This window comes from Saimiri boliviensis, chromosome 18 (assembly GCF_048565385.1).
Source record: "Saimiri boliviensis isolate mSaiBol1 chromosome 18, mSaiBol1.pri, whole genome shotgun sequence".
In the NCBI taxonomy this organism is placed as follows: Eukaryota; Metazoa; Chordata; class Mammalia; order Primates; family Cebidae; genus Saimiri; species Saimiri boliviensis.
The window spans coordinates 30,158,920-30,178,518 of NC_133466.1; the positions used below are offsets into that span (position 1 = coordinate 30,158,920).

The 19,599-nt window shown below is 38.0% G+C and overlaps 1 protein-coding gene across 4 annotated transcripts in view; it reads right to left on the reverse strand.

Moving 5' to 3' along the window:
* Positions 1 to 6,856: 6,856 nt before the first annotated feature.
* Positions 6,857 to 19,599, reverse strand: part of ROBO1 (roundabout guidance receptor 1) — a 1,085,200-nt gene continuing 1,072,457 nt past the window's right edge. For all 4 annotated transcript variants that reach the window (XM_074389506.1, XM_074389507.1, XM_003928309.4 and 1 more), the window contains 3 exons: positions 16,718 to 17,026; positions 9,832 to 10,028; positions 6,857 to 8,557 (listed from right to left, as the gene is read on the reverse strand). In XM_074389506.1, the coding sequence (XP_074245607.1) occupies positions 8,543 to 8,557; positions 9,832 to 10,028; positions 16,718 to 17,026 (521 nt within the window). In that variant the 3' untranslated portion in view covers positions 6,857 to 8,542. The remainder of the gene's footprint in view (positions 8,558 to 9,831; positions 10,029 to 16,717; positions 17,027 to 19,599) is intronic.

A 19,599-nucleotide genomic window follows, 5' to 3' on the forward strand; every position in this document is an offset into this window, starting at 1 on the left:
TTCATAATTTACTTCCTGTGGTATTTTACTCAGTAGCTTTTCCAAATGCCTTTCATTTTCTGAGCCCTTTCTGACATGTGGCTTAATTTTGTCTTGTAGGTTTGAAAACAAAAACACGTATAAGGGTATAAGAACCACATACTTCATTTACTCTATTATGGTTTTCCCTCAAAAATCACAGACACATACACATAAACACAGCAAGAGAAGAGGCATTTTAGAGATGACTTGTGCATAACCTCTACAGAGAACAGGTAGGTAAGATATTGAATATATACTACCTATACTCTCTCATTGTGGAAAATATAAGGTCTATTAATAAATAGGCATTCCATATAAAAACACAGGTTTTTATTACGCTGTTTGTTGTTTGAGACAGATTCTCACTCTGTTGCTCTGGCTGGAGTGCAGTGGTGCAATCTCAACTCACTGCAATCTCCACCTCCCAGGTTTAAGTGATTCTCCTGCCTCAGCCTCCCGATTAGCTAGGACTACAGGTGCCCAACATCATGCCCAGCTAATTGTTTGCATTTTTAGTAGACACGAGGTTTCACTGTGTTAGCCAGGATGGTCTTGATCTCATGAGCTCATGATTAGCCTGCCTCAGCCTTCCAAAGTGCTGGGATTACAGGCATGAGCCACCTCACCCAGCCCAGACTGGTTTAAAAATATACTCCCTCCCTATGTTCAGAGCTGACCTGGCTGCCAGGCAAGGGCAAATGCTTCTGCAGGGCCTCTGTTTATAATTTAAGTCATCTCAAATCAGGCATGTCAGTACCATTCTGGTAGCATAACCTCACTCTAGCCTCTGAAGGAAATGTCTGCCATTGTGAGCAATCAGCTAGCAATTTGCTGTGTAAATACTGCTGTTACATAGTTTACAGTGTTATATATGTCTTTGATATGGTCTGGCTGTGTCTCCACACAAATCTTATTTCGAATTGTAGTTCCCATAATCCCCACTCATCATGGGAGGAATTCGGTGGGAGATAAATTCATCATGGGAGTGGTTACCCTCAGGCTGCTCATGCCATTCTCCTGACAGTGAGTGCGTTCTCATGAGATCTCTTGGTTTTATAAGGGGCTTCCCCTTCGCTGGGTTCTCCTTCTTCTCAATCCTACCACCAAGTGAAGAAGGATGTGTTTGTTTCCACTTCTGCCATGACTGTTTCCTAAGGCCTCCCAACCATGCGGAACTGTGAGTCAATTTAACCTCTTTCCTTTATAAATTACCCAGCCTCAGGTATTACATCATAGTAGTATGAAAATAAACTAAAACAGTCTGCCTCCCATTACATTATGAGCACTTCCAGAGTTTATCTTAGTTTCTAGTACATAGTAGATCTCAATAGACTGCAGTCTTCTGGAACCAGAAGGCCAGCTGCAGGGTCCCAGGAGTACCCCATAGGTATTCATTCTGAATTCTGCAGCCCATCAAATATCAATCCCATATACAGGGGGCCTGGGCCTACATTAGTCCCCCTTCAGGCTCCAGCACCCAGTCCTGTTGGTGCTGTCTTCCCAGGCCCATCTCAGGCACCAGATGAGGAATTAAAACTTTCCAGGAAGGTAGGCCAAAGTACAGAAGACCCCTGAGGTACAGGGCAGGGAAAGAAACCCTACTTGCCCAGATTATTTTTATTAATTTCTGAAGCTGAACAGGTTATAAAAGGAACATGAGCCAGAGGCATTCAAAGCTATTTTACTCAAAAGTTGAAGAGCTCAGAGCTTTTCCCAGAGGAAGAATTTCTAAAAGAGGGAAGATTAACTAATATGTGAGCTAGTGATTATGTCAAAGATTTGAATTTTAAAAAGTGCCTGTCTTAGGCAGTTCAAGCTTCTGTAACAAAGTGCCGTAGACAGGGTGGCTTGGAAACAAGAGAAATTGATTTATTGCAGTTTTGGAAGCTGAAAGTCTAAGACCAAAAGTGCCAGCGTAGTAGCTGACTTCTGATGACAGCCCTCTTTCAGGTTGCAGACTGCTGACATTTCCTCATTTCATTGCAGGAAGAAGAGCTCTCTAGGGTCTTTTTTTTTTTTTTTTTTTTTTTCCCCCATAAGGGCACTACTAATCCTATTTGATGGGGGAGTGAAGACTCCCCCATCAAAACTCAATTACCTCCCAAAGGCCCCACCTCCTAACACTCCACATTGGGGGTTAGAATTTTAACATATGAATTCAGAGAGGACATAAACATTCAGCCCCTAACCAGTACCCAATATATGTAAATATGATGAGCCCGATTTAAGGCAATGGGATTGTATACATGCTAAAGTTTGTTTTTTGTTTTTTATAGAGGGAGTATTACTCTGTTGCCCAGGCTGGAGTGCAGTGGCAGCATCTTGGCTCACTGCAACCTCTGCCTCCTGGGTTCAAGCAATTCTCCTGCTTCAGCCTTCTGAGTAGCTGGGATGACAGACATGCACCACCACACTGGACTGATTTCTTTGTATTTTCAGTAGAGACTGGCTTTCACCATGTTGGCCAGGCTGGTCTCAAACTCCTGACCTCAGGTGATTTGTCTACCTCAGCCTCCCAAAGTGCTGGGATTAAAGGTGTGTGCCACTATGCCAGGCCAAAGTATTTTTTAATGTAAGATTTCATTGTATGAGTCACTGTAAAATGCTACCAATTAGCCAGGTGTGGTGGCAGCCTCCTGTAATCCCAGCTGCTCAGAAGGCTGAGGCAGGGAGAATCACTTGAACCTGGGAGGCGGGGATTGCAGTGATCACACCATTGCATGCTAGTCTGGTGACAGAGTCAGAGTCTGCCTCAAACAAACAAACAAAAAAAGACAAAAGAAAGTTTTACTAACTCAGCAATCATTTGATATAATCTCTCATTTGATATAATGCCTCAATGATAATTTTGCAAAACACAAACTGGTTACATCATGCTCAACTTTGCTTGTAAATTTTTTCAGGTTATTTTGAAGAATTTCATAATTTTACCTGCCTTCAATAATATTGTATATGTGTGTTTGCATATATGTGTGTTTTGGAAGGCACAACTTGAATTACTATGAGATATTTTACTTTCTGTGGTACTTTAAAGCTTGTTGCTTTGCCAGAAAATGCATAACTGTGGTTATTCCTCTAAGAATTCAATTCACATCTCACTGGTGTTTCTCCATGCTTTTTGCTTTTGTTTTGTTTCAATGCTGATACTGTAAAAAATTTCAAAATATGTTAAATGTCAATTAAACGTAACACCAATAGTACCAGAAATTGATAGCTGCTAAAAACTCCATTGATGTGATAGTAATTAAAACACCTATGACTAATTTCATATGTGTACATTATGCAGGAACATTTATCTTATATCTCAAAAGCACTAAATTAATGATAGCTTGATTTTTGTTACCATGCTAAAACATTTTCCAATCATCCTGCCAGAGGTAGATTCCTTTGAGGTTTGCTATGGCCAAAAGCTCCCTTTGAGCTGAGACTTACCCCATCTTGGCATCTTCTCATCTCAACTACCTGGCCAGGTGCAAGTCTTCTTTCTGCCTTAGGGGCTTCCATTTCTACCTGGTCTGCTCATTAGTACTGGCAAGTGAAATCCCCTGCCCCTCTTGCAATCTGCAGCTAATGGGTAACAGGTACTGACTGACTGGGGCTATTGTCCTTCAAAGAAAAGTTCTCTTAGGCATTCTACGTGCTTCTGGGAAGAGCCGGTAGAGTCCCTGTTAGAGGCATCTTCACCTATTTTGAAGGATCTACACTTTTATTCCTCTCCCACTCCCACTTCCTGGGATTACCTCCCAAATAAACTGTTTGCATCCAAGTCTTTGTTGCAGGCTCTGCTTCTGGGGAAACATGAACAAGAGTAAGTCTTGACCTTTATTTGATTCTCCTGAGTGAACATAAATTGCCAAGGTATATTTTTGACAGATAATTTGCAAATGATAAAGGTGGCCGACTTCAGACTTCCTGTGGTCCTGAAGGTTAGGGTTATTTAACCCATAGAAAAAGATGGTTGTTATAATTCTCTTGCCCAGTAAAGATTATTATGTCTGTATTGCCCTGTAGAAAGTTTATTAACTCGACCAGCCATGGTGGCTCATGCCTGTAATCCCAGCACTTTGGGAGGCTGAGGAGGGAAGATCGCCTGAGGTCAGGAGTTGGAGAACAGCCTGGCCAACATGGTGAAACCCTGTCTCTACTAAAAATTAGCCGGGTATGGTGCCTGGTGCCTATAATCCCAGCTGCTCCCAAGGCTGAGGCAGGGAGAGTCGCTCCCTGGAGGTTGGGGTTGCAGTGAGCTGAGATGGTGTCATTGCCATTCAGCCTAGGCGACAGCGTGAGAATCCATCTCCAAAAAAAAAAAAAAAAGAAAAAAGAAAGAAAGAAAAGAAAAGGAAAAAGAAAGTTTATTCACTCTGCATTTATTTAAGTTTCTTCCACAGCTACCATTGACTGCTCTTTGTTTTTCGGTTATTTACCTTATTAATGAGGTAAATAAAAGTTTGACATATCCTCTCTCTCGTTTCTTTGAGACTTAAGTTTTTTAACACCAAGCAATGAAAATTTCGACCTAGGTAAAAGTGATTGAGAGACACTGATGACTGTAAGATTTATTTCAACTTCATCTGTAGTACAGTGAAACTTATCCTTGAGTTGTTAGAGTACCTAACAATTTTTTTTTCTGAGATAGAGTCTCGCACTGTTGCCCAGGCTGGAGGGCAGTGGTGCGATCTTGGCTCACTGCCACCTCTGCCTCCCAGGTTCACGTAATTGTCCTGCCTCAACCTCCAGAATAGCTGGGATTACAGACGCACACCACCATACCTGGCTATTTTTTTTTTTGTATTTTTAGTAAAGACGGGGTTTTACTATGTTGGCCAGACTGGTCTCGAACTCCTGACCTTATGATCTACCCGCCTGTGCCTCCCAAAGTCCTGGGATTACATGTGTGAGCCACCGCACTGGCCTACCAAACAATTTTTAACATAAATAGGATTGTCTCCAAAATGCAAATAATAGGACTACTTTCTTCAAAACTGCAGAAGTTGCTCTCACCCCCTCCCTCAAAGAACACACAGTCCAAATGCAGCAAGCAGTTCAGGGGCCATTGTAGTATCTTGTGAGACCCTGAGGAAGTCCTAAGTCCTTAGAGCCCTGGCATGGCACAGATGAGCATATGGAACCCTCATTCCTTGCTCCTCACACCCACCCTATATTGAAGGACTTAGAAATAGCAGGGATGATCAATTGGTAATAAGGAACATTGAGTTTGGGAGAAGAGCATATGACAAATGAAGATCATTTAAGGACACTTGGACAACAGTTATGCCAAAAGCCCCCTGCTTCCTGACCACCCACACTTTCTACACATGGGGACAGCCTCTGAAATTCAGATATCACCTTGTGCAAAGGGAAAGAAGGAAATCCAGACTACATGTGAAATAATAAAAAAAGCCAGGTATGATCGACTTCATCTGGAACTGAGATGATACTTTTTCCCACTAGGCAGAATAGCAGCCCGAAAAAACACTAAGTTTATTTGTTGAGAACTCAAGTGACATGTCTGCACCCACCAATAATGAAATATGTGTGCAAACACCATAACACCACCCACTGTGTGGCCCTCGAATTCAAGAGCAACAAAACAAACAAAAACACCAAAAATTTATTCCACAGTTAGGAATTTCACAGTGAATTTTACTCACCGGAAATGAAACCAACCTCATCCTTGTACCACACTTATTCTTTGACTTACATGCAAATATTTAGAAACAAACTAGGTGTGAAAAGTGGGGATTGCATGTGTGATGAATTTCAGTCCATAAGTATAACAATAATCTTGTATTGTTTATGGAGTTTACAGAGTCCATATCATATGCATTAACGCACTAAATCATGACAACAGCTCCGTGAGGTAGGTATTACTGAATTTACAGGTGAAGTACCTGAGACTTGGAGGTTAAGTAATATGTCCAAGGAAACACAGCTGTGACAAAATCAGGTCCTCTGATACACAGAATCAGTATGTATTATCACATAGTATAAATAAAGAGAGACTAACTTATTTATAGTCAACCCACCAAGGGAAAGAGAGAAATTAGGTCATTACGTATGTCCCTCTAAGTTTGCCTTGAAGTAGCTTTTGGAAACTGATTTCTTGACCTGTGGACCTGGTCATTTTTAAGTAGATGCTGGTGATTACTTCACTTTTATAGAATTAAATTTCAAATTACACCCCCTTTGTTCAATGTTTTGCCTCATATTTTCAAATTTTCATAAACACAAAATTTAGGTAGAAGAGCAATATGAAAGGGGAAAAATCTTCTTTAGATTCTATTGCTCTTGGAATTCCAAGACATGGTGCCCATATTGTTCATCTAAAGCTAAATACCTGAATACATTAACTTTAATAATGTGCAAAAAGTTATATGATAGGTATTGTTAATTTTTGATGTGAATTTGTAACAAGAAAGCATATAGTTACTGATAAGCATTTCGGATTTATATAATTTTCTTGGTGACAGAACATAGGTGGCTCAAACTTTACAAGTCACATTTATCTATCTGAATCCCAATTATTTTAGAAATAGATTAGCTGAAATTCGGATACACATACACAAACAAAAATAATATACCCTTAATATTAAAGACTTAGTCTCTGATCCAATTATTAACTTCTAGGTCTTGACTGATCTTACATTTTTAATTTCAGAGGAGTTAGGTAAAATTTTTGCTTACAGTAAAGCCTGGTTATTCATAAAACTAATTGAGAATTTTCACTCATCTGATAATACAGGGGTGAAATGTTAAGACAGAACGATTTTGTGATTAAATGGAATAAATTTGATCAGCACACAATGAAAAAAGAAATCAACACAAGAAAGAAAGATGTATTTGAGAACATTTTTAATAAATAATGTGACAAAATTACTTTTCTGATTATTGGATTTTCAGTATGCAAAATTATGGCTAAAAATAAGAGGCTTCTTACATGAACATAATGAAAACATTAATCACATGGATTGTTCCCTTAGGACTGCACACCCTTTCTATGGAACTTTTTCAAATTATCTAAATGAACATGTTTAGTTTTTGGTGAACACCAGCCTGTTTTTTGTGATTCAGTTTTGTTTGGCTTTGTTTTCCAGTGGGGTCAGACCTGATACCTATCTACGAGTAAATGTACTTTTCTTTTTCCTTCAAATAGCACCAATTATAAAATCAATGATATTCATAAAATGACAAAAAACTGTCATAGAAATCTACTAGTCAGAGGGCATCATTTGGCAATTGAAAGCAAGTAATGCCTCTATTGCAGATTTTAAGGAAATCCTGTAAGTTTCAATATTGGCCACAACAAACCTAAACCTCTTTTTTTCTTTAAGTCCAGGAAAAGTAAGAACCATTTGGTTCATGGCCCACAATAAAGTATGCACGTCACTTCACCATCTGTCATCATTCAAATATTCCAAATACAAACATAGAGCATTAACAAAACAGGTTAAAAACGCTTCTCAACAATTTTTTTTTCAATAAGACAAAAAAGGTTAATAGTTACAATGGTTTACAAATAAAGTTTAGTGATTGTGCTTTTAAAACCAAAAAAAAAAAAAAAAAGGAGAGAGAGAGAGAGAGAAAGATTAAAAACAGTGCATTACAAAAACAAAAATCAAACTTCCTTAAGTGGCACTTCTGAAAGTTGAACTGACACTACCGGAAGAAATTTAGGCCAGTTAAGACAAGGATGTTCTTACTCAATTGGTCATTAGAAACATCCACTTGTTCGTAATACGCATTTATAGTTGCTTTTTGATTGAAAAATAGAACAAGGTTTTGCTAGGTTTACTTATGACAATGACTAGACAACCAGAGATCCAACTGGCTTAGCCCTACTTATCCAAAAGTACATTTCCAGTAAGAATATACTTCAATGATTGAAATGAAGACAAAATAAAATATCACCAGGGTTTGCAAAGAGTATATATTTACAATGTTTCTACCCCATTCAAATTACTTGTGGTTCTGCATTTGCTATAATTTTAGTTTTTTCCAGCAAAGGGTAGTATGAAAAACTGATTTTAAAATCATGTTAAAAGGAAATATGTTTTAATTTTCATTAGCAGTTGGCTATGGAAAGATTACATTTTGAGAGCCCTTGGCATGAGGTTGAGTATCAACTTTGTATCTTTGATCAATATCTTGCCATAAATTAGCTTGGCATATCAGCAGTGCAATGCCATATCTCAGGGGCAAAATGCAAAAGAAGAGTTTTGTTCTCTCCTGCTGGCTGATGATGGAAGCAGGAAGTCAAAGCACTTCCATTGCTGGAAGTAAGGTGTAACGGTTTGCTCCAACAGCGAAGGGAATAGGAAAGCTCTTTGTAGGGTTAGAGATCAAACAACAACAATAAAAACCCAATAAAGTTTTTTAAATGATACCCCAATAAGAGGAATAAAACCGACAATTTGTACACTCTGATTGCACTGAACATTTTATCTGGCGTCATGTGTCATCAGACAGGAGGCATCTTGAGTGATAATTGTCACATTCGATCTCATAAGCCTCTTGGTTGTCTTCAGCTTTCAGTTTCCTGTAAGAGACATGCTATTGTCACATTTGAAAATAAATCTTAAGAGGATTGTCTTATATTTGTTTATATGTATTTATTACTATTATAATTTAATATGTTTTCTCATTTATTCACTGGCCAATGTTGGAAAGTGCTCATGTCAACTAATTCACTCATCAACTTTAGTTGGTCTTCACAGAAAATTCAATAAATACCAAACTGGGTTCTGCATAGTGCCTCAGTGTTGTGTGGTGGGACACAGGGCTCTGAGAAGAGAGGAAGAGTGTGTTGAGTTCTCTACCTCCCTCAGCCCTGAGCTGTACTTCCCTCAGTACCGCTCAACACTACAGCTCTGCTTTTGTTGGTTTTAAATACTGGAGTTAACAGTAGTGACATTTTGTTCTCCCAAAAGGCTTTTTCTATTTTAAAATAAAACTAAAACATGAAAAAGAACTTCTCTAACTGTTTGCAGGGTGAAAGTCTTTCTCGTTCCAAACCTCAAAATCAAAATACATTGAGCTTTATAGAACTTTTAATTAGACATAATGGCTTACAAATTTTCAGCTTCTATTATAAAAAGTTAACACTTGACACATAATTACTAAATATATTTTTAAAGATTAAATATATTAATATGATTAAATATATGTATTAAAAATTGTCCTCAACTCATCTTTTATTAAATTGAAAAAATCCAATCTTTGAATAGGGGAGAATTTATAAATATGATATGGCTTACTGCCAACTCGATTTTGCATAGCTATCTGTCAAGCCTAACAAGAAATTTAAGACTTAAGAAATTTACTCCAACTGGGAAGGTCAGTGTTACAGACTAGGCATACACTTTTAGAAGTGTAAAGGTGAAGGACAGCCAAACCAGTCACATTACCCTACTGATGACTACAGCAACATACTCACTCACATCATATAACTCTGCCATCTTATTGAGTTTCTATAGCCTGCTACAATGCTATGAATTATAATATCTCTAGATCAATAGCTCTTATTTCTTAACAATGTATTTGCCATATATATATCTTATCTGAAAATCTGCAAATGAACATAAACCCTAGATAAACAAATAAAATGCAATTAACATTTAAAACTTTGGAACACATTTCAAGAAAATTGTCAAATTCTCAGAACTTCAGTTTCTGCTTCATAGACATTAGAGTACTGAAAAGTTTGTGATAAAATAGTAACATTCCTATACACTGCTGAAGGTTTCTAACTTTGAGGCTAATAAAACACCTACAGTCTAACATTAGTAAACTTGGGAAAAAAATTACAGATACCTCTAATTCTTCATTATTATCTTCTCCTCTTTCATATCCTCCAAGTACCTGCATTTCTGCAATATTTCTTCGACCTACATTTGCTTGTTCTCTTTGTCGGCTTCCTGATCCTCTTGATGACATTGAGCTTGAAGAACTGGGATCTCTGGGATTATTTGATGTTGGAAAAGTAGGTCTACAATAAGGTAGAATATCCTCTGTGTAATGAAATATAATAAATGCAGGTGAACACCATCATACTCTTTTACTGTATATTGTATCACTCCTGTCTATCTGTAATTCTGAATAAGGAAGCATCAGTAATTTGAGGTATAAATGAGGACACTCTATAAGCATAATGAATAATGCAGCATAGTGTCTAGAAAATGAAAATAGTAAGTCTTGTTCTTTTCCTGTTAGTAGTCAGGGATTTGGATTGATTCTCTACCCATAAGCTCTTGTCCATCTCAAACTCACTTGAGATCAGTATCATTAAAAGAGGTAAACCAAACCTGGAGTCAGACTTGGCTTTCTATAATTCACTATATGATCTCAGATTATTTTAGGCTTTAGTTTCTACTTTTCAAAAAAAAAAAGTGATAATATCTATACCTAGAGAGTTTCCTAGTGTTTATGTGGAAACAGATATCTATGTAATTTATAAAATGTTATTATAAGGAATTGATAAAAATCAAGCCCAGTCTCCTAGAAATACCAAACAGAGCCAAGCCTAGGTTCACGCCAGAGACATCAAAATATCAACCTCCATGTCAATGTCCTATTTACATTGCTGAACTCTGAATCTTAGAAGCCTGCCATTGTTGCTAACTTCAATAAGCAAGCCATCGCAATTAATTTCTTTCTCCTGATATTTCTACGACCTTACTACTTGAAATGTGGTGCGACTTCTACTGATGCATCATCCAGCTGGTTACTTCTCTCTGAAGTCTTACGACTCTGCCTTTTGGACGACAAATACATAAATACCTAACTCTTTGACATACTTTTCCCTACCCCCTCCAAATGCTGCTTCTACTATTCACATTGCCTGAATGAAGCCTGACTTCCCCTGAAGTTACCCTGATGTTCTCTGTAGTGGAAGGGTAAGGAGGAAGGCTTACCTCTAGCTCACTATCACCAGTTCTAAATCACTGCTCCTCTATCCTTGCACAAAAACATCTCCGCCTCTGAGGCCAGGTCATCGTCTTTTGAAACTGGTATAGTCCTTGATAGCATCTTGTTCTTTCCATTCTACTTATCACAACTTTCACCCCTAACCAACAGTTCTGATTCATAGGAGTTTCACAGTCCATGAGGATGACTGCTTCTGTAGCTTCTCTTCACAGCACTTGATATTGCGTGACCCTCATCTTCTGTCTCTGTTTCATCAACTGCTTTGTCTCTACTGACTTTAGTTTTTTCAAACTGCAGTATGATAAAATCTCTCTCTTGCTAAAAATTTTACCCTCAAGACTGTGCTCTTCAAGAAATCAACACCTTCTTTCTCTCCTCACCACTCAGCCAAGCTTCTTGAAAAGCAATCTGGATTCAATATTGATAGTCACAATTCCCATTCACGCTGCATCTCACTGCAATCTATTTATACCCACATCACTACTATGAAACTGAGAAAATTCATAATGCTAACCGTGTTTCCAGCCTTATGTGCCTGGACTTCTTACTGCTCTTAATCAATGCAAACATTATTATTCTCTCTGCTGCTAGTTGTCCTTCCTCCCTGGCCAATCTTCTGTGAGCTCTTTCTATGAACTACCTCCGATATGTTGAGGCTCTACAGGTTTCTATTTTCAGTCTAATGTATATCACTCATATGTATATGTATGATACATACGAAAGTTCTATTATACGTATATACATAGATGTGTGTGTGTGTGTGTGTGTGTGTGTGTGTGTGTGTGTGTATGATATAGTCTGGATATCTCATATTGAACTGTAATCCCCAATGTTGGAGGTGGAGCCAGGTGGAAGGTGTTTGGATCACGGGAGCAGATCTCTCACGGATCACTTGGGCCATCCCCTTGAGCATATGTGAGCTCTTGCTCTGAGTTCACACAATATCTTATGGTTTAAAAGTATGTGGCACCTCAGCCCCACTCTTTCTCTCACTCCTGCTTTCACCATGTCACGTGTCTACTCCCCGTTCACCTTCCACAATGATTGTAAGCTTCCTGAGGTCTCCGCAGAAGCTGAGCAGAGGTCAACACCATGTTTCCTATAAAGGCTGCAGAACACTTAGCCAATTAAATCTCTCTCCCTCTTTTTAAATAAATTACCCAGTCTCAATTATAGAAATTCAAAAATGGCTTAATGCTATAAACATTTTTTTATTCTACTACCCTCAGGTTATTTTACTCAGTTTCACAGATTCATTTTCTAAAATATAACTGTCATAAAGGCAGGTATTTTTGTCTGCTTTGTGTGCTGATATACTTTCACCTTGACCTATAAAAGGTCATTAATACATTATTTTTCATTATTTTCATCATGCTGAATCATTAATTTATATTTTTAATTCCTAAACTATGCCCCAAACCTTCAGCTCCTATAGGCAGCCCAACTGAACACCTGGTCTTGCACATTCTTCAAATCCAACCTGCTGAACACTCATCTCACAATGCTCACTCTCTTAGATGTCTTCCTTTGCTATCTTCTCTAAGACAGTGAATGACATCACTAATCATTAAGATATACAAGACAGAAAATTGAAATGATTACAGATTCTTCCCTTTCAACAACCTTTCCATAACCCTTAAGTGTATCCTTTCCACACAATCCAACATATAACAAGGAAGGTCAATTTTGACTCTAAAAACTTTCTTGAATTTTCCCAGTTGTCCACCCTTGCTCCTATAGCATGGTTTATGTTTTCTACATTTCTTTTCTGGGGGTTGCACACATCTTCAAACATCCTTGAGCTATTCCCCTCTAAACTGTCTCTACTCAGCTACTTTTCCCTTATAAAATTTCTAGGCTCTTTATGACTTAAGCCTCAAGAGCTTCATCTTTGACCACTTTTATTGCGTGGTGGTACTGAATTTCTTACAGTTTTCTCAATAGACCTTCAAGCTTTTTATGCTGAATTATCCACCTAAATAAATCCTCTTTTCTTCTGCAAGCTAAATTCCACTCATCCTGAAACACTCAGTTTATATGTCATTTCTGCCAAGAAAGATATTTCCTAACTCCTAACATTTTATCTCTCACATTCCTGGATTAATTCTCTATCTTCTGGACTCTCAAGTATCACGGCACTATGAATGTTATACTCAATACAAAAATATCTGTGAATTTACAGATTATCTGTCCCTCTCTCTCTGACTACAAGCCCCTTGAGGTCAAGGTTCATGCTTACATATAAATCTCAGTATTTAGTACAATGCTTAATAACACAGTTGTTGTTTGATATATGTAGAAATAAATTGAACTAATGGAGGCAAATGTCAGCAAAATGATCAGACATTCAAGTCCAAAAGACCACTCTCCTTAATTAAAAATAATCTTTCATTATACATATAAATCAGGTTGCCTCTTTCACTATAAACAATGTAAACTGAATTATGAAGGTGAAAATTATAGCAATGCATAAAAATGATCATTTAATGGCATATATATATATATATATATATATATATATATATACAGGGTTATGATTCAAATAAGAATTTGGAAAAGCAGAGCATATAAAAGAATAACTGGTTAGTGCACCTCAGTGATTTCCATGATTCCATGGGTTACTTGTTTCTAGACTAATGGTCTAGTCTTAGTTCTTTTGTTAGAAAATATTTTTATAGCATAAAGGACAACTTACTAAATTTCTGAAGATTGATTTTTATAAAATTGATCTCTTTGTTTTAAATCTACATACAACAATATCTTTCCAGGTTTGTAAAAATTTTCCCCTGAAGAAGAATCCTACCTACTTTTCTTTTCATTCATTTATTCATTCCAAGATGCAGTCTTGCTCTGTCATCCAGAGCTGGAGTGCAATGGCATGATCTCAGCCTACTGCAACCTCTGCCTCCCAGGTTCAAGCAACTCTCCTGCCTCAGCCTCCTGAGTAGCTGGGATTACAGGTGCACACCACCATGCCCAGCTAATTTTTTTTATTTTTAGTAGAGATGGGGTTTCACTGTGTTGGCCAGGCTGGTCTCCAACTCCTGATTTAGTGATCTGCCAGCCTCAGCCTCTCAAAGTACTGGGATTACAGGTGTGAGCCATCACACCCAGCCAACTTTTAATGAAGCCTACCTATAGCCAGGAATTGCTCCATACTCTCTGGCCAGAAATAAACTTCATAATTTACATCCTCAAATTCTATTTATGAATCACTATTTGGAGTCCAGTTACACTGAGTCAAAAGTTCAGAGCCAGATCAACTTTGGGTTAACTTAGAAAAATAAGTTAGTAAGTTTTTCAAGCTTTGGATCGTGCTGATATTACCAAGGACTTTGTGGTCCCACAATAGAGGCACCAGTCTGAAATGCACAGCTTTATTTATCACCTCGCTTCTGAGTCTATGCCTGGATTAGGAGTTCAGGCTGCAGTCACAGAACAAAGAGAAATTGCCCTCCATGTTGAAAAGAAGTTAGCTAATGACCAGATGTCCATAATAAATAAACAATACACTGATATCAGACCTTACCACAATATATCTATTAAAATGCAGTAGTTCAGTGTCCTGCAGGTTTTTAAGTTTCATTCCCCTATCACTCTTTCCTGATTCCTCAACTAATAATATTCTTTTTCTGTGTTTCTGTCTCCTAAATGGTTTCTTCTCTCTAGTCTACAATAATGTTCAAATCTACAATCCTAAAACATTTCCAGTGATTTGGCCTGTCAGACTCTAGCCCAATCTTTCCTCCTCATCCCGAACTTCCAGAAACAGCTTACTTGTGCTCATCACCTCCCTTTCAAAATTTCCATTCACTTTCTAACCCCTTAGAGTCTGGCTTTTATTCTGATCTACAAACAACGTATTGCAAGATCTCTTTTTCCTTCACTTGGGTTTACAGTCAACTTTCACCACTGGGGCATTTTATATGCCTTCCTGTCTGAAAATTTCCCACTCCATTCTTCATAGGATACTATTTTCAACAGCTTGGGTATTGATTATTAAATCTCTGGTCGGACAATCTGCTTCCTTGAAAGGATGTTGATTTCTACCTATTTTCTAAGTATATTTCATCCTTGACTATTGCTGTTTTGGAGCAGGCTCAATATTTCACAATAGCTGATTATATTCATCTCTTCCCACCTCCACTTTCAGTGACTTAAAATTGGCAACTTTGAGAGCATTCATACAACAGAGGTAAGCAAATGGCTATAAATTAGGGTTTGGTTGTGTTTTCTTCCTGGACAGCTGATCGGTAAATAGTTACCAGCATTATCTCTGCTGATATTCAGCCTTTGTTATTCACAAAATTATTGTGTCTATGTTGTGGGTTCTAAATCCACTCTGTCCTCACAACTTTTCTCCTGATCTTTAAACCTAGTTCTCTAAATTCTTTTTTTTTCTTTTTTTTTTTTAACGGAGTTTCGCTCTTGTTACCCAGACTAGAGTGCAATGGCGCGATCTCAGCTCACTGCAACCTCCGCCTCCTGGGTTCAGGAAATTCTCCTGCCTCAGCCTCCTGAGTAACTGGGATTACAGGCACGCGCCACCATGCCCAGCTAATTTTTTTTTTATTTTTAGTAGAGACAGGGTTTCACCATGTTGACCAGGATGGTCTTGATCTCTTGACCTCGTGATCCACCCACCTCGGCCTCCCAAAGTGCTGAGATTACAGGCTTGAGCCACCGCGCCCGGCTCTAAATTCTTATTATAAATTTTACTAACTTGTTCTTGTCAGGATTTTAATCCATTCAAAACTGCAATAATATTCCCCATGAAATTTAACATTTTCCCTGTTCTACATTTTATTTTATTTTTACAATGGTTAATACAATCATGTTCCACTGGTCATTCAGAGCCACCTGGTCAACCTGTGAATAAGCTTTTTTGTTTACTCTATTATTTCAACTTACCTTTCAACATTCAATTAGCCACCAAGTTCTATTGGGCCTCTCTCTGAAGTGCCTGCATAGGCTGATCCCGCCTGTTCTTTTGGACTATTTTAACTCAGTGCTTTCGTGTTTTATACTTAGAGTGTTACTGTAACGTTTCAGATATCTTAATCTACTGATTCCAGTCTCTTCCTCCATTATATAGCGGTGCCAGTTGTTTTTCTAAAACACATATCTCATTATGTCATTTCTCACTCCAAATTCCTTGTTGGCTCACAGCTGCCCTTGTCATAAATCTCAAAGCCTTCAGAGTAGTATCCCTGGCCTTCGTAACTTTGCCTAACCATCTATCTAGTTTTATTTTTCACGCAGGCTAGAGGCTCGTCGTGCGATCTCAGCCGACTACAGTCTCAACCTACAGGGTGCGAGCTGTCCTCCCACAGCCTCCCGAGTAGCTAGGACTACAGCATGTGCCACCACGCCCAGCTAATTTTTGTATTTTTATGTATAGATGGTCCCTGGCCCCAAACATTCAATTCTCCAGCCAAACTGGAAACCGTTGTTCATCAAACACTCATTTTCACACAATCAGGTTATTTTCTCAACGTGTTCCATTTCCCCGATATCCCTTCTCCTTCTTTAACCTGTTGAAATCCTGCTTTCCTTTAAAATCTAACTCAGTTGGCACCTCTCCAGGAAGGACTTGTATAAAGTCAGGCACTAGAGTGAACTGTATTAAAATTATTCGAGTACATACCTATCTCCTCAATCAGAGAGCAAATTTCTTAATATTACCCCTTTTAATGTGGCCATATAGAGCCTAACTGTATGCCTTGCAAACACACTCAATCTATATTTATTTCCTGCTTGACTGAATGAGTACCTTGGATGAGATGAGTCTTTGCTGGTGGAAGGTCTCGTTTTGCTGCCTTGTTTCCACGTCCTTTCCCGTCATTTTGTTGTTCCTGTGCTTCTCTGGGGTCACCTGGATTTGTTCGCATGTCAACAACTTGTCTTCCATCCAATACTTCTCTCCCCTTGTAATTGCTTCCTTTTCTATCTGATGATCTGTCTGTTCTTGCATCTATAGAAGGGAGTTTTGGCACTACTACCGGTCGTACTTCCAGCTGTGTCTTGGATGGGACAGTGGGTGACTTTATAGCAGGTGGCGGCACAGGAGGAGGTGGAAGATCTAAAAAGAAACGTTAAAAATACTGCTGTAAAAGTCTACTACTTATAAAGTCATCAAACATTTGTATTATCATTAGAGTCACATTCACCTGTGAGATACTGTATCTTAAATGAACTAGAATATTTGAAGGTAACCAAGGAAAAACACCCACTTTTTATTTACTTATTTATTTTGAGCAGGTTCTTACTGTGTCATTCAGACTACAGTGCAGTTGTGCAGCGCCAGCTCACTGCAGCCTCGACTTCCTTGGTGCAGGCAATCCTCCCACCTCAGCCTCCTGAGTAGCCAGGACTCCAGGCATGCATCACCACACCAGGCTAATTTTTCTATTTTTTCTAGAGATGGGGTTTTGCCATGTTGCCCTGACTGGTCTCAAACTCTTGGACTCAAGTGATCTGCCCACCTTGGCCTCCTAAGGTTCTGGAATTACAGGCATGAGCCACTGTACCCGGCCAAGACCAACAATTTTAATGTACTCTTGTTATCTAGTGCAGAACTATTGGATAACAGAGTTCGGACTTAGTGACGTTTCTGCTCCTGGGATAGCTAACACTGGGTGTATGTACTGTAACTTTCTCTCTCCCAAGTATTGTAGAGCTTCCTAACTGATTTCAGTATAACACTGCTAGTGCCAGATGCATGCCTTTGCTCCTCCAGACAGCCAATTCAAATTGATTGAGGTTGGCACTTGAGTTGAGACCTATTTGCTATCTCTAATATAGCCTAAATCTCTTCTCATTTTGTAGGCAAGGAAGCTCAAACATGTAGACCTTAAGCTACTGTGCTATCCCAAAGCTAGACAGGATCAGAACCAGGACTAACCAATGATTCAGTTGTCTTTATATTACTACATTCAATTGAATGTTTATAATCAATGAGACTCACTGATGGAAGCTCACCATTCTGTTTATGTACCCAGAGGTTTTAAACCATATCACATTGGTGTAAATATAGGTTAATTTCATCTACATACATACATACATCCACATCTACATACCTAAAACTATTTCTAGTTGTAGTTACATATTAAGTAATGCATATTAAATGTAACTTATATAATTTAGTTTCTTACCTTTTTTTTTTTTTTTTTTTTTTTTTTAGACAGAGTCTCGCTTTGTTGCCTAGGCTGGAATGCAGGGGTGTGATATCAACCACTGCAGCCTGTCTCTCAGGGTCAAGAGATCCTCCCACCTCACCCTCCTGAGTAACTGGGACTACAGGCACACACCACCGCATCTGATTAATTTTTGCATTTTCTGTAGAGACAAGGTTTCACCACGTTGCCCAGGCTGGTCTCGAACTCCTGTGCTTAGGCCATCCACCCACTTGCATCTCCTAAAGTGCTGGGATTAGAGCCATGAGCCACCACACCCAGTCTGTAATTCAATTTCATGTATCATAGATACACTTAAGGATGAAAGTAGGCATAAAATTTGGTATCTAGAAAAAAATTTTTTAATTAGTGCTATCTTTAAAAATCATTCCTATGTATACTCTGGGGAGAAAAGACATATGTATTCTAATAATATTTTGTAAGTTAGTAGAAGAATATGAATAGAGACTAAGTTTTGGTTATTCTGGCTCTAGTATAGGGAATGTATTAAAAAGAAAAGCTTCAATTCAGGAGGTCAAGAGATTATTATAATAACTCACATAATTAATGATAGGTGATTGGTGGCTGCTCAGATGGAGACGAAAAGATGTGTTTGAGATTAAGGGAGAAAATCAATATTACTTCAGGATCAACAAAATACAGTACAGGATTGGGGAGAGGAAAGAATCCAAGATGACTAAGAGTCATCTTAGTAGGATGTATCTAAGAGTCATCTTACTAAAATTTCATCTACATACATACATACACACACACAAATACACACACATAAAATTATTTCTAGTTGTAGTTACATATTAATATGTTATATTATATATAATATAATTTATATAATTTGTTTTTTCTTAGCTATATCTTAGATACTAAGATGTTTTTCTTAGATACATCTTAGATACTAAGAAAATCTCAGATAACTAAGATGATTTTTAGGATTTTTGTCATAGTTGGCTAGGTGAAAGAGAAGAACATCACTGAAGGTATAGAATGCATCAAAAAGAAAGAGATATTTGTGAAAGAAGAATATGAGTTCAGTTTTTTTAAAGTGAATAGGAGGAGCCTTTGGAGTATCAAAATAGAAAGGAACAACAGGTACTTGTAAATAAAATCTGAATTTCAAGAGAGATCAAAACTAGAGATCCAGAGATTTTGGAATTAGCAGCATAGCTATGTTTTTAAGTTATGTCTTTAGAAATGTTAATGTTTTCAAATTTGCAGAGTAATGTCTAGAATAAATGAACTAAAACATATTCATAAAACATCTATTACACACTTAGTATTATAAAATTAGTCTGAAGATGTTAAAGTAAAAAAAAATAGAAATTTACATGGTAAAAAATTCTGTAAGCGTTTAAACGTAAAAGAACAGCCTCTTGCACCTCCCCACCTCCATTTCAAATCCCCAGTATTGACTATGCAGAGGTAACTGGCTTGAATAGTTTTCTATAGGTCATTCCTGAAGTTA